The sequence below is a fragment of the Aphelocoma coerulescens genome, chromosome 5, assembly GCF_041296385.1.
Source record: "Aphelocoma coerulescens isolate FSJ_1873_10779 chromosome 5, UR_Acoe_1.0, whole genome shotgun sequence".
NCBI lineage: Eukaryota > Metazoa > Chordata > Aves > Passeriformes > Corvidae > Aphelocoma > Aphelocoma coerulescens.
In genome coordinates this window covers 44,915,946-44,930,873 of record NC_091019.1, presented here as the reverse complement: position 1 = coordinate 44,930,873, position 14,928 = coordinate 44,915,946, and the positions used below count along the sequence as shown (strand labels likewise).

At 41.0% G+C, this 14,928-nt stretch overlaps 1 protein-coding gene across 8 annotated transcripts in view; it reads right to left on the bottom strand.

Moving 5' to 3' along the window:
- Window positions 1–2,826: 2,826 nt before the first annotated feature.
- The window catches only part of GPATCH2L (G-patch domain containing 2 like), a 42,635-nt gene continuing 30,533 nt past the window's right edge, over window positions 2,827–14,928 (bottom strand). For 7 of the 8 annotated variants that reach the window (XM_069017934.1, XM_069017927.1, XM_069017931.1 and 4 more), the window contains one exon: window positions 2,827–14,404. In XM_069017934.1, the coding sequence (XP_068874035.1) occupies window positions 14,232–14,404 (173 nt within the window). In that variant the 3' untranslated portion in view covers window positions 2,827–14,231. The remainder of the gene's footprint in view (window positions 14,405–14,928) is intronic. The other variant, XM_069017936.1, reaches the window with a different exon arrangement.

Below are 14,928 nucleotides of genomic sequence, written 5' to 3'. Positions count from 1 at the left end.
GGAACACTGTATTCCAATTTTCAATTACCAGCAGTAGTTCAGTGACAAGCAGTAGAAGTTGTACTCATCCATATCCTAAACACTTGAGGTACTTGCAGAATGACAGAGAGTAGACACATTCTGAATATACCAGTTCTGATGCTTCCAGTTGCCAGCTGTGACAAGCATTTGGGTTCTTCCCAGGAACAAATACACAGTTACATTTAAGTATACATACAGGTGGGATGTAACTTACCTGAAACAAATTTGTGGTTTTCAGCAAAGTTGTTTCTGAGTCATATGGTAGTGCACCATCATCACTTTATCCACAGCAAATAGCAGAGAGGTGTACAGCAACATTCCATGTGTCATCTTTTATGCTTCTCTTGAGCAAACAATGCACTTTGCTGAGAAAATGCCCACCTAGCACAGGTGTGAGGTGTAATGTGCGAGCAAGGAATGATGTGGACTGCAGTACTTTACTGCAAGGATAAGAAAATCTCAATTGCGGCTATCTGTCCAGTCCCAAAATTGTATTAATGGAAATTCAAACATTCTGATTTTCATCTTTCAGGTTAATGGAATCTGTTTACATCAGAAAATGGGTATTCAGCTGCAAACAGAGTGTGCCAACCCACATCTAGCAAACGAACACTTTAAAAGCTTGCAGAGAGAGGTTGGTTGTGTTTGTCTTTTTGGTTTTTTTAAAGATGCACTAATTTCTCTAGAAGATGTAAATCAAGAGTCCATGGAGAGAACAGAACAAAACTTAGGATAATAAAGACAATAGTTAGTACCATTTTCTCTTCATACCCTTCTCTTTTTTTCCAATACAGCTCAGTCAGATGATTGATTCTGGTTCCAAAGAGGATCTCTGTTCCACGGGCATTCTTCCCAAAATATACACTAAGACTTCTGATATTTTAAAACTTTGCTGAATTGGGCATTAGCAGGCAGCCTATCATTTGTTAAACAGTCAGGTTTACTTCACTAGACAATCATTACTTTGTAGTTTAAAGAATCAAGAGGACAATACTTGAAATATCACTGCAAGACATGAATCAAAATTCGTGTCATCCTGTGATGTTCAGGTAAAAGCATATAAAGTGTGACTGTTCCATAGCAAGTTTTCACATACCTATTGCTCTTTCTTGAGACATAGTAGACAAGCTATTTCACAGCAGTCTCTATGATACTATGCATTTGGGGCTGCTCTTTCAATTCCTTTGAAGTCCAGGAATCATAGTATTTCCAGAGACAAAATATATTTGGGGAATTAAAATACCTTTATAAGGAAACTCCAATACAAAATGAATACATACCAAAAGTCCTAGCTGAAAAATAAATAATATATATACACAAAGATATACATATATCTGGTTACAGATTAAAGTACTTGAAAGGGAAGAAATCCCTTACCTGCCATCTGAAGTTGTCCCTTGGTCCATACACTTTACAATAATGCTAAATCAAATGATTACACAGTTTATTTTTGAGACTCTATACAGAGCACTCCTCTAAAGAGGCGAGGGGCAAGAACTGAAGGAGATTAGCAGCAAATGAGCCAGATCCAATGACAGAATGGGCAAAGCAGGTGGCTGTCAGGGCAAAGTTCTCATGATGAAAGCAACTGACCATCAGCCCTGGAGAGATCCCTGCTTGCTGCTCTCTCTCTTAGCTGAGAAGCCAGAGAAAGACTTCAGCAATAAGAACAGTGCTCCTCACCTCATCAGTAATTGCAGCTGGATGTGCAGAAGCTCTGAGCACTCATAACTGCTAAGGAAGTTCTTAGGAAATGAGATTTGAACTTACAAAAGGGTACAAATTAAGTTTCTGCAAATTGCCAATGTCTGCATATCTCAGGCCCTCAAATTCAGAGATAACTCCTGGGTTTTGCTTCAAACTCCTCACTTATGCAATAAGGGTGACAAAAACATCCAAATGCTCAGCACATAAATTCATTCACATTCTAAGCTGTCATAGCAGGAGGTACCCTGAAGACACTAACAAGGAAATTACTTCTTTCCTCTTCAGAGTGGAGTCTGGATGCTGTGCAGTAAATAAGCTTGAAGTCAGCCTAAGTGAAGGGGAGAAAAAAAAATCCAAGCCAGGAGTTGTACAATCTGAGAGTCTCAAGTGTCCTACACTAGGGCAGAAATCTTGTGTGAAAGGAGGCGGGTGGACAGGCTGAGATACACAACCCCCAAACCCAAAAACAATCATTCAAGTGCCTGACTGCATTGTACTGTACATGCAGAAGGGCACTGATTACAGCAACATGGGCCACTCAAATTGGAGCCTTGTCATCAGAGCACAAATTTTCTGGTTTGTTTGCTTTGTTATTTGGGGGGGTGGGTGGCAGTGTTGAAGAAGGTTCTTGTTTAAATGTCTAAATACATATGTAAGCACATGAAGCCCATGGTTTAAAGTCATGCAGCCTATCAATGTGGTGAGGAGGGTGAAATGCCACCTTTCCTACGTAGCCCCTACATTGTTTGAGTGCAGGACAACAGCCACACCTCATGGCCCCCTCCAGAAATCAAACCAGCTAACAACAACTTTTAGACATCTGAAATTTTTGACATTACCAACAGCTTGCCAAATCGGAGCCCTTCCCATAAGACAATCTATTGCTCCTTGTTCCAACTTCTTGTACGTAACAAAAATCAGCATATTTCACTGGGAACACCTCCCAGTTCTCACAAGTGCAGCTTGTAGATGAGAGAGGAAAATAATCACTTCTAAAAATTGGAAAACTATCTACCCCCAATATGGTGTTAAACACTTGAAGCCATTTCCAAAGGATCTTGATCTTTTTGCTTAAAAACATGCAGTCCAGTTGGGATCTAATTTTTTTACAGTTTATTCATTGGAACAGTTAAGGTAAAGGGATTCCTGTGTTGTTCCTTGCACAAATATGCATAGCTATTAATACTGGGACACAAGCATAGGCAAAAGAAAATTCAAAGTCCTCTGTTCATTTGATCTTTGAAGTCACTGTTATCATGGTAAAAAAGAATGATGTCAATCTATCTTAAAAAGATGTTAATGTTGGCAAAATGAATAGATATCCATTAAACTATCAATTGAAACTGACCTGCTCATTTAAATGACACCCCATTTGGGACTGGGCAGATCTGAAGCAGTGACTTAGAAATGAAAGGCTATTTAAGAAGCTCTGGAATTGTTTCAAATTCCAAACAAGGAGCATCTCACTTGTCTAGAGACAATGTCCTGACAAACTGGGAAACAAAATCATTACAAAAAAACTGCAAAGAATGGACATGATAAATTACCTCAAACCCTTCATTCAAGTTTGCAATTCAAAGCAAGAAAAGCATAGTAACTCCATACAGACCTTCAGATTACAGTTTATACTTTATGCTTACAGAAATGGTCAAGGAAGCATGCAGATTAATGGACAGCCCAATACTGTAAATCTAGTCAGATGTCAGCGAAACCTCTCTTCCCCCACTCTCAACTCAGTTCACTTTATATCAGATAAAACACTTCTTTCGTATATTGATTTATTTCCAGTTTCTATAATCAGAACAGAGATTCTGCCAAAGCCGCATTCAGAGAATACACATCTCACTTAAAACAGAGGAATACAAGCAGGAATCTTTCTTATTTACATGCTACCCTTAAAACAGAGTCCCAAGAACCCAGAGTCCAATCCCTATCAAACAGCTAAATCTTATGACCTCATAAAATATTTGGGACATGCACAAAGCAGCTCTTCACAGACTTTGAGTAGACCTGTCTGTGAGCTATCTATAGGAGAGCCCTCTCTGACAGAAGGAGGAAGCTAAAATGCAACTGTAGCAACAGTAGCTTTGGCTCACTGTCTGGTGATGTCAAAACTTGAGGGAAAATTCAAGGACTTCAACAGTGCCCAAGGGCTCCGGTCAGGCCAGACCAGTCTCAGATCACTGCCCTTTTATAAATGCCTCCAGCAATGAAATCTCACAGGCACCAATCTAGGCAACCTAGGCTTTAGCTCCGAGTTCATTTTTACACCCATCTGCAAGACAAAAGATGGTTTATTACTCCAATTCCATAAAGGATTTTCTACCACAGAGGCATGACACCTCTGATCCTCTTCTGATAAAACTAAACAGACTGAGCTCTTAAGTATTGCAAATTATAAATATGATCGGTACAAAACTGCAATATTTTGTAATACTGCTAAAGGAAACACAATAAATTCTGGAATTAAAAAAAACCCAAACCCTTACTTTCTAGGACCTTGTACATTGAAAAGCAGTGGTAAGAACTTTAGATTCAGACCCAACTGCCTGAATATCACCTCCTGTGGTAGTGTTACAGCAGCATTTGGGCAGCAAAGGCTAGCAGCATATTTGGGTATATGAGTAAATGAAGCCTGAATAGCAATATAAGAACACTCTGTAAGAAGTACCATAAGTGACTCTTACAGTTACTCTGGAACTCTGAAGAATACTTTAAGTGTAGACACTAGAACTGAATGCATACGGATGTGGAATACTGGGGATTTTCATGCAGGAGCACAATTAAAGGTTAAAGTTTTACAGGTATGAAGCTTATAAAAAATGACTTATATGGGTTAGTGGATTACACAGGACTTGTTGACTGGGCATACGCATACATGTCAAAAAAGCCTCATTGTAAAGAAAGAACAAGACTTTTCAACCTTGCTGGAAAAAAAAGCACTGTAAGAAACAATGTCAGGATGCTGATATTAGGAAAAAAAAATTCCAAGAGAAGACGTAATTTACTTATAAAGAGGGTAATTAATATTCAAACAAAGATATGCTAATCCTTGCTTGATGTTTTCAAATATCAGGACATGTCCTTGTAGAAACAGATTTAAATCCAGTTGCAGCATAAATATTATAGCCAAAGGTTCAAAAAATTTTTCTCCAGCCTTGAAGAAAGTTCGTACATCTTTTTGAGACAGGAAACTAGGCTAAGAGAAACTAAAAAAAAGTATCACTCTATTACTGCTTCATCCTTACAGCACCCCCCATGTATCCAAACCCAGTCACTATGAGAGACAGACTACCAAGACAGGCAGACCTTTGGGCTGACACAGTACAGCCTTCTTCGTGCTGTTCATCCCGTTTCCTTCAGAGGTTACAAGGACAAGAAGGCAGCTCTGCAAAATCTTGATCATCCTCATAATACTGGCATCTCTGCTTTAGGATATTGAATACTCTAGGTCTTAACACACAGGGCTCAGCAATACTTGTCCTGATTATTGTCTGCAAGTATATATATTTTGCCTCTTCCTCTGATATAACAGGCTGTACTGTATCAGTCCATTTTCCAGTTTTACCAATTCTTTAAGTTTGTACAAGAATTCTCTTTACCTAGTACGCCAGTGAGCACATCTTTTCAACTCACTGGACTCACACTGACAGCCATGTTTGCAGTTGGGAGGGCATTCTAGCCCCACTAAAGTTGAGAAGGATGTTGGAAGTTCCTTCTGTGTCCACAACGTAAATCTGTATTATAGGCCATGTGACTGAGGGCCAGCCACACATGGGTCTCCAGGCACTGGTGCCAATTTAGTCTCCCTGGACTTGCCTGTGGCACTATTCACTTTCTTAAAAAAGAGATGCTTTGGTGTAATGAAGACATTATGTCCTCTGTGCTGTGTTCAAGCCTTGTACTGGGTAAAAGTTAATGGCCTAAGATAATCTTGTTTTACCTTCTGTACAGCAAGTGTCCCCTTATGCTTTATGCCTAAGAAGCACTACCATAAAGTATTTTTCTTGTATTTGATGGTACAAAAGGAGAATATCTCAATGACAAAACACAAACTGGAACAGAATACAGGAAACAAGGACATAGAAATGAAGTATCACAATGAGAATGGAAGTTCATCATCCTTTCATAGTATCCTAACAGACTATTAAAATACATTTCCTGAACAAATGTAGCATCCTTTGCTTTTGCTTTACTGAAAAGTTCTCTGGTTACAAACTGTTCCTCAAGACAACACAGCAAAGTTCTTATCCACTTGACATAATTTCTTTTCAATATCTAGGCACACATACTGGTTTTTGTAGCATCTTCCTTCTTCAGTACAGAAAGGGTTACAATAAAAGAGGCACTCCATCATGCTTGTTGTTGCCCTTCCTACAATTTCCCTTCTCATCCTCTGCCCACTAAGCAGGTCAAAATAACAGCAGGAGCATCTACAGTTTGAAGGACAGCACTAACCTACTCAATGTCATTATTCAAGAAGGATGCTGGCAAGACACACCTCTGCATACCACAATCATGAAGCTAATCTATCATTCAGTAGCACTAGTCCCAGCCTCTAACAGGTTTCTCTCAAGCTCCTGTTTTGTTGCTTTCTTCACTTGTTACTGTACCTTAAAATCATAAATCCATCAGGACAGAAACTACTTTCTTTCAATTCAGTCTTCTCCAGTACCCATCAAACTGGGCATTAAGCCTGACTAGAGCCCACTGGAACTACTGGAAATGTGCAAAGAACAACTAGAAAATGTGCTTCTCTCAGCTCTTGATTTCTCTTTCACTGAATGTCCATCTTCCCCCTATACACAAAAGTATGTCATTTTAAGATTGGTCTCTGTCATCTATGAAAAACTCTTGCAATTGCATGAGGTTACCAGAGACAAGAAAGGGTACATATACATCACCTTTCTAAAAAGACAGCAAGGACTATCAGTGGAGTGACAAGCTAGTCAGCCCTACCTCAGTCCCTTGTAGCTTTACGGAGCAAGTTTTGAAAGCCATTTCTAGGCACCCAAAGGACAAAGAGGTGACTAGGAACAGACAGACATCAAATGATGGAAAATCAAGCCTATGAACCTGTCTTCTATGATGGAACGATAGGCTCTAAGGATGCATAGAGGACAGCAAATGATGTCTACATTGACTTCAGTAAGCCTCTTGATGCAGTCTCTCATAGCACCCTTATAGCTAGACAGGGGAAGTATGGACTGGATGGCATCCAGTAAGAAAGATCAGAGAGAAGCTGGCCAGGTTAAACAGTGGTTTGAAATCTGCATGATGGCTAGTTCTGAAAAGCCTGCCTCAGAAGACAATACTGGGATTGATAGTGTTCAGAGATGATTAGTGACCCAGTGGAAAAAGACAGAACATACTCTCAACAAGATCAGAAATAATGGTATGTTGAGGAAGGCAGCTACTGAGATGCTGGAGGGCGGGGGTACCACCAAGAGGGACTTGGACAGATTGGAGGAATGAAAAAACAGAAACACCGTGAATTTAATGACTGAAATAGAATGGTTCAATTGGCAGGGACCTAAAATGAATAACTAGTACAACTGACTGACCATTTCAGGACTGAACAGAAGTTCAAGTAAGGGCATTATCCAAACATCTCTTAAACCCCAACAGGCTTGGGGCATCAACCATCTCTCTAGGAAGCCTGCTCCAGTGTTTAGCCACTCCCTCTGCATAGAAGTGTTTTCTAATGTCACGTCTGAATCTCCCCTGGAACAGCTCTGAACCATTCCCAAGTGTCCTGTGACTAGATACCAGGGAGAAGAGACTGGCATCTCTCTCTCCACTTCCCCCCCCCCACCAGGAAGCTGTAGAGAGCAGTCTCCTTTTCTCCAAACCAGACAAATCCAAACTCCTTCACCACTTCCCACAGGACACGCCTTCCAGCTCTTTCACCAACTTGCTGTTTAGTATTTGCTCTGTTTTAAAAATACATCATGAGCTAGTTGGGGGAGGGATTGTCCCACTCCACTCTGCACTGGTGCAATCTCACCTTGAGTAGGGTGTGCAGTTTTGGTGCCACAATATAAGAAGGATATAAAGCTATTAGAGAGCATCCAAAGGAGGACTAAGAAGTTGGTGAAGGGTTTGAAGGGGAAGCTGTATAAGGAGCAGCTGAGGTCACTTGGTCTCTTCAGCCTGAGGAGGAGACTGAGGGGAGAGCTCATTGCAGTCTACAACATCCTTGTGAGAGGAAGAGGAGGGGCAGGCACTGATCTGTCTGGTGACCAGTGACAGGACCCAAGAGAATGGTTTGAAGTTGTGTCAGCAGGGGTTTAGGTTGGATATTAGGGAAAGGTTCTCCACCTAGAGAGTTGGGCACTGGAACAAGCTCCCCAGGGAAGTGGTCACAGCACCAAGCCAGGCACAGTTCAAGAAGGGTTTGGACAATGCTCTCAGGGACATGGTGTGATTCTTGGGGATGTCCTGTGCATAGTCAGGAGTTCATAGAGTCATCAAGGCTGGACAAAACCTTTGAGATCATCCAGTCCAGCCAGCAACCCAGCTTTACCACTGTAACCCCTAAACCGCATCACAGTGCCAAGTCCAGATGCCACTTAAACACCTCCAGGGATGATGACTCCACCACCTCCCCGAGCAACTATTCCAATGCCTGACTACCCTAACAGTGAAAAAATTTTTTCTAATATCTAATCTAAATCTCTCTTGCCTCAGCTTAAGGACACTTCCTCTGGTCCTCTCACTGTAGGCATGGCAGAAGAGACCAGTCTCCACCCCACTACAGTATCCTTTAAGGTAGCTGTAGAGAGAAATGAGATCACCCCTGAGCACTGAGGGTGCACTCAATCCCCATGTCCACATCAACAATGAAGATATTAAACAAGACTGACCCCAAAATTGAGCCCTGGGGAACCCCACTAATGACTAGCCACCAACCGGATTTAGCTCCATTTACCACAATTCTCTAGGCCTGGGCATCCAGCCATTTTTCTACCCACTGAAGAGTCCATCCATCCATGCTGTGAGCAGCCAGTTTTTCTAGGAAGATGCTGTGGGAGGTGGTGTCAGACACTTAAGTCTAGATAAGTGTGTCACTTTGTCATAGAGGGAGATCAGGTTGGTCAAGCAGGACCTCCCTTTCAGAAATTCACATTGGCTGGACTTGATCCCCTGGTTGTTCTGCATGTAAAGGCATCACGCAGGATGATCTCTTCCATAACCTTGTCTGGAACCAAGGTTAGGCTGACAGGCCTATAGTTTCCCAGATCATCCTTCCAACCCTTCTTGCAGATGGGCATTACATTTGCTAATTTCCAGTCAGCTGGAACTTCTCCAGTTAACCAGGACTTCTGGTAGGTGATTGACAGTGGATTGGGAAGTTCTTTCACTAATTCCCTCAATACTCTGGGGTGGATCCCTTCAGGGCCCATAGACTTGTGAATGTCTAATTGGCATGGCAGGACACTGACCATCTCCTCCTGGATTACAGGAGCTTCGCTCAGCTCCCCGTCCCTAACTTCCACCTTTGGGGTCTGGGTATCCTGAGGACAACTTTTCTTCATATTGAAGCTTGAGGCAAAGAAGGCATTAAGTACCTCTGCCTTTTCCTCATCCCCTGTCACTACACCACCCTCTGCATTCAACAAATGATGGAGACACTCTTTGATCCTTCTTTTGCTGCCAATGTATTTATAGAAACTTTTTTGTCGTCGTTAATGTAGCCACCAAATCAAGTTCTAGTTGAGCTTTGGCCCTTCTAATCCTCTCCTTACGTGACCTTGCGACATCGTTAATAGTCCTCCCTAGTCATGTGATGCTCCTTCCAGAGACAATATATTCTCTTTTTTTCCCCAAAGTCCCAGCCCAAGTTCACTGTTTAGCCAGGCCGGGCTATTTTCCCCAACAACTTACCTTTCCAAACATGGGGACAGCCCGCTCCTGAATATATTTTAAAATTCCTTTTTAAAGCACATCCAGCCTTCCTGGATTCTTTTGTCCTTCAGGACTGACTCCCAGGGGACTCTGTCAATCAATCTCCTGAACAAGTCAAAGTCTGCCCACTGGAAGTCCATGGTGGAAGTTCTGCTGGTGCCCTTCCTTACTTCACCCAGCATTGAAAACTAACATTTCATGGTCACTACGCCCAAGACAGCCACCAATCACCACATCACCCACTAGTCCTTCTTTCTTGGACTTGATGATCCCTGTAGGGCCCTTCCAACTCACAATATTCTATGATTCTATGATTTAAAGGGCTTCAAATGCCTTTCAGTAGCACCCAGTATGATCTGCTCTATAATTTTTCCAGGTACTGGGGGTAGACCAGCAGGTCTGTAATTTCCTGGGTCTTGCTTCATGCCCTTCTTGTAAACTAGAATAATGCTGAGTAGCTTCTAGCCAGCATGGACCTTCCCAGACTCCCAAAACCTTTGGTAGGTGATTGAGAAAGGTCATGCTACAACAACCACTAGCTCCTTCCACACTCTGGGATGAATCCTACCTGGCCTCATAGACTTACAAACATTCAACTGGTCCCTTACAATCTCCATGTACACAAATAGAAAGTCACTATTCCCACAGTAGTGGTCCTCCAAATTAGAAGACAGGGCAGCTCAAGGTCTGTTAGTCTTATAAGAGACCAAGGCAAAAAAAAAAGCACAGAATGCCTCCACTACTTCTTCAGTCCAATTTGTCAGGTGATCATCTACAACAAGTATCAGTCCAATGTTTTCCCTAGAACTCGTCTTCCTGTTAATGTATTTCAAAAAGCCTTGCTTGTCTGACACAACACTGGCCAGTTTCAACTCTAATTAAGTTTTGGTCTTTCATATCTTCTCCCTGCATATGTGAACTACAGCTCTGTAATTTTTCTGTGAAGCTTGACCTTGTTTCCAGAGATCATACAATTTCTTTTTCTTTTTGAGTTTCAAGAAGAGCTCCCTGTCCAGTTAAGCTGGTCTTCTGCATGGCTTGTTTGACTTCCTACACAGAGAGATCACCTGCTCTTGTGCTTTTAAAAGGTGATTCTTAAAAACTGACCAGCACTCATGGAACAGCACACTAGTAACTAGCTCACTGAGTTGCCTAAAGTTAGCTCTGTTGAAATCCAGGGTAGTAACTTCGCTGACCGTTCTCATTACATCAAAAATTTTTAAATTACCCATTTCATGATCCTGTGGCAAAGGCAGCCACCTACCATCATATCTCTCACAAGTCCTTCTTTATTAATAAATAACAGGTTTAGAAGGGCATCTTTCCTAGTTGGCTCACTGAGTACTTGTGACCACAAATTATCTGCAACGTACTTCAGGAATTTCCCAGACTTGCTTGTCACAGCAGTATGGTATTCCCAGGTCATGTCGGGAAGTTGAAGTTTCCCATAAGGACAACGAGAAAGACAACAAAAAGAAGACAAAACTGAAAAAAGACTGGGGAGTCCTGGTGGACAAAAAGCGGAATATGAGTGAGCTGTGTATCTTTGAAGCAATAATCACATTCTGGACCACCTTTGCAGAAGCACAGCTACCAAATCAAGGCATGCTATTATTCCTTTCTACTCAAGTAATCCACATGGGAAGCAGTATCCTTCACAGTGACTACGGTGTGAGCAGAGTGCGTTCTAAGAAATCTGCCTCAGAGAAAAGAAGAGACAAAACAATGGACTTATTTTATTCATCTAAGAATGCTGTCGATACCAGAATCTGTATCAAGTTACTGAAGATATATTTTGATAAATACCCTGGAGTAACAAGATACATGATTCATTTAGCTTGCCTACCACTCAGGAGAATCAAATCTGGTTGAGAATCTGACATGTAAATGGAGTCTAACCTAGAAATAGGAAAGACAGGGAAGCTGCAATAATTGGAGTCTCCCTGAACTTCCAGAAAGCTGGCAGGAAGTATGGCTTGTCAAGACAAGACCTGCCACAGTTACTCTTCAGTACTGCCACTGGTACAATCAGCCTTTAAAGACAAGAAAAACCTCCTAGGAGCTTACAGCCTAAGTAAGGGCTTAACCAGATAACACTGCTACTGACCTCAATGAGAAAATCTGATAAATTATCTTTCCCTGCCCCCAGAGAAAAATCACATGAAGCACTGAAACCCACCCCTCCACTACCACAATGAGATGAAGGTTCTTGATTCCCTAACACCTTTCTTGAAAAAGTTTTTAAAGCATCCTGACATCACAGAACAGAAAAACTACTTTGGACAATATTCAGAATGTAGCAAGATATATCACCATTGGTTTTAAAAAGGGGAATACAATGGCTAAAATATAAAATTTTAGCTAAATGATCAGTAATCTGATTAAGTCTGTTGAATAGATTCAAACCAAGAGAGGTTGTGGAGGACACTTCATGAGATCATAACCACTCAGCTTCACAAATGCTCTTTTAGGGAACCACTCCCTATCATTCAAGCAGCATCCACTTTAGATTACAAGGCTTCAACTCCTAAATTTTATCTGTAAGTTGTCAGGAGAACATGACTACCTTTCCCATTCACTGTACTCACCACTACTAGATAGTCAAGCTATTACTCTTCAGGTTTACCTTCTCTTCTCATGTTTTAAATAACAGGCCCTCCAGTGCTGAAACTTCCTGTGCTACCCCTTAGGCACCATTGTTCAAAATAGCTACAAATAAGACAAAGCCATGACAACTTTAAAACAGGAACAGTTCTCCCTTCACAAACTGTTACAGTTTGTCCTGTAATCCAAATGGACCTCTGTATTCCTCCATTAAGGTAAAAAGGTTTTCCCTGTTCTAATTAGTTCTAAAATGTACCGCCCAAATAAAAAAAAAATTAAAAAAAAGAAATAAAAAGAAAAAAAGGGGGTTGAGAAGGATTTATAGTGACAGATCTGACAGTTTGCTTGGGCTGCGAAATATAAATCCAATTTGGATGTCTCCCCAAGAATAAGAAGGTATTAGGGGATCAGACACAGTGTGCCTGTAGTATAACTAACCATATTTGTCAATCACGATTTAGCAAGTCATTCAATTTCTGTATATTATTGTGCATATTATGACCATTTCACATTTTAATAGAGTTAATATAAATCACTGCTTCATGTTCTCCCAATCAAATCTGTCCCTCAGCCATTTGATTCATAAGAGAGCAGAACACTGCAAAACCACTAAAATCATGCAAATTTTGCTATCTGCTTAAGAGTGCTAGATGCACCTCCACAATCAAAAGAAATTTTACAAGTTTAAGCAGTCCTGTCTGAAAGCTCCACACAATGAGGAAAGCAAAAAGTTCTATTCATACAAATAGATCCTATTTTTAAAGGACTTAAGAAGCTGTGAGGCCACCTGTTCCTTGGCACATGCTATACAGGTACATATTCTGAAAACATAGTCCAAGATAAGCTCCAGATTAATAAGAGGGAAGAAATCCCTGTCCATATATTCTGCAACACAGAAGGTAACAGCAGACCACGTGGAAGTTCTGTGAAGAGAATCTCTTTAGTGTACACTGCAGTGTAATGTGCACTCATCAGCAGGTGGAGACACCTCCAGTAGGTATAGAAAACAACACTTTTGAAGGAAGGAAAGCATGATACAGAAGGAGTCTGATCCATACCCATAATGCTCTGTACTCAGGTGACACTTTAAATGGCTTTTTTGTTCAATGGCATGTTAACTTCAACAGCAAGCATCCCTTAGAAGCACTGACAGACATTTTTTTAATTTACACACTGAGATATGGAAGTTTTGTATAATCTTCTACCATACTCCAACAATATTCAAGGGTCCAGGTTTCTATCCAGGACACCAGCTTGCACATTTACGTCCAAGTAGTTCTCCCAAATCCTTAACCAGTAGGAGGTTTAAGAATGAACATGCAATACACAATAAAGACTGAAGACATTCAGAACAAGAGTGAGGGAAAAGGTCTTCTGGACAATGTTGCCAATGAGCTAATGGCAATTTCTACATAGACAAGCACCATATTTGCTTTGCCAGAAGCAACATGATTCGAGTCCATTAGCACATGGCCTGAAAACATTTTGCTAATACAGGATTCAGGTTCCATGTTTCAATGTGTTAGTATTCCCTCCTCACTCCCCAGCCAACAAATCCTTCTGGCTTGGAAGAAAGCAGGGGGATACTTCTGCCTCCCTGAATGGCAGTGGGACTTTCACCCCAAAAATGCCAAATACACAAACAAGCAACATGTCCAGGGGTTGAATAAAGATCTGAAAACCCAAAAGAACCTCTACATGACCTATTACATATGAGCTGGCATCAGGGAAAGAGATGAATTCATAATAAATACAGCAATAGCAAGAAATTTTCTAAAAGCCACTGTGGTCCCAACACTGATTACCTTTTCTTAAGCATAGATTCACAAACATGACTTAGGTATGTGGGCCACACAGACCAGCCTGGATGATGGCACGCATCACGCACCAATACTGAAGATACCACTACTCCCAAACAAGATGTTTGGTGCAAACACCAGAATCAAACACTTCCAAAACGGAGCAAGCTTTTACAGTTGCAGTGCTTCCTTTTAGCTGTATCCAGGGCTCTTCTCTGGTGGCATTTTAAAAAAGTTACTGGAGGCAGCAATAGTCGATTTCTCAGCTGCTGGTGCTTTCCCAGTCCACTCAGAGTTCTGGGATCTCAAGGATGGTGTTGCTGGTAGCTCTGATTCTACTGCATCCATGTGGACAGATAAAGTTGCTGGAATACAAAATTGCAGGAAAAGGGGAACAGAGGAAGAGAGTAAGAAAGGGCAATAAACAAAGTTAGAACAACCGACTTCATGGCAAACTCCTCATATATGTAATTTCATTTATGAAGATATTATTTATTGAATTTCTAAAAGTTCTCCATCCAAATTCCTTTGAAATACAGGTTTTTGATAGCATTAACAATTTTGCTCTAATGATTCATACACTCAAAACTCTAAGTTCCCAGGTCCACTAACTAGTCCCCTTAGTAAGAGTTCCTGTTGAAAATCAAAAGTTTTAGCTGTCTTATATTTAAACTGAATCAATTAACAATCACTCATCTGAAGATAACTTGGACTCCTTGCAAAGACTCAATTAACTCTATATTTGAAGCATTCAAAGTCTCTGGAGGTGTGGCAAATTTCAGGTTGCTAAGCTTATTTAAAGAGGAAAACATACCTCTCCTCACCCAGTAAGGACAGTACCATTAACCTACACATATATCCAACATGATAAATCAGCATATTATGACAA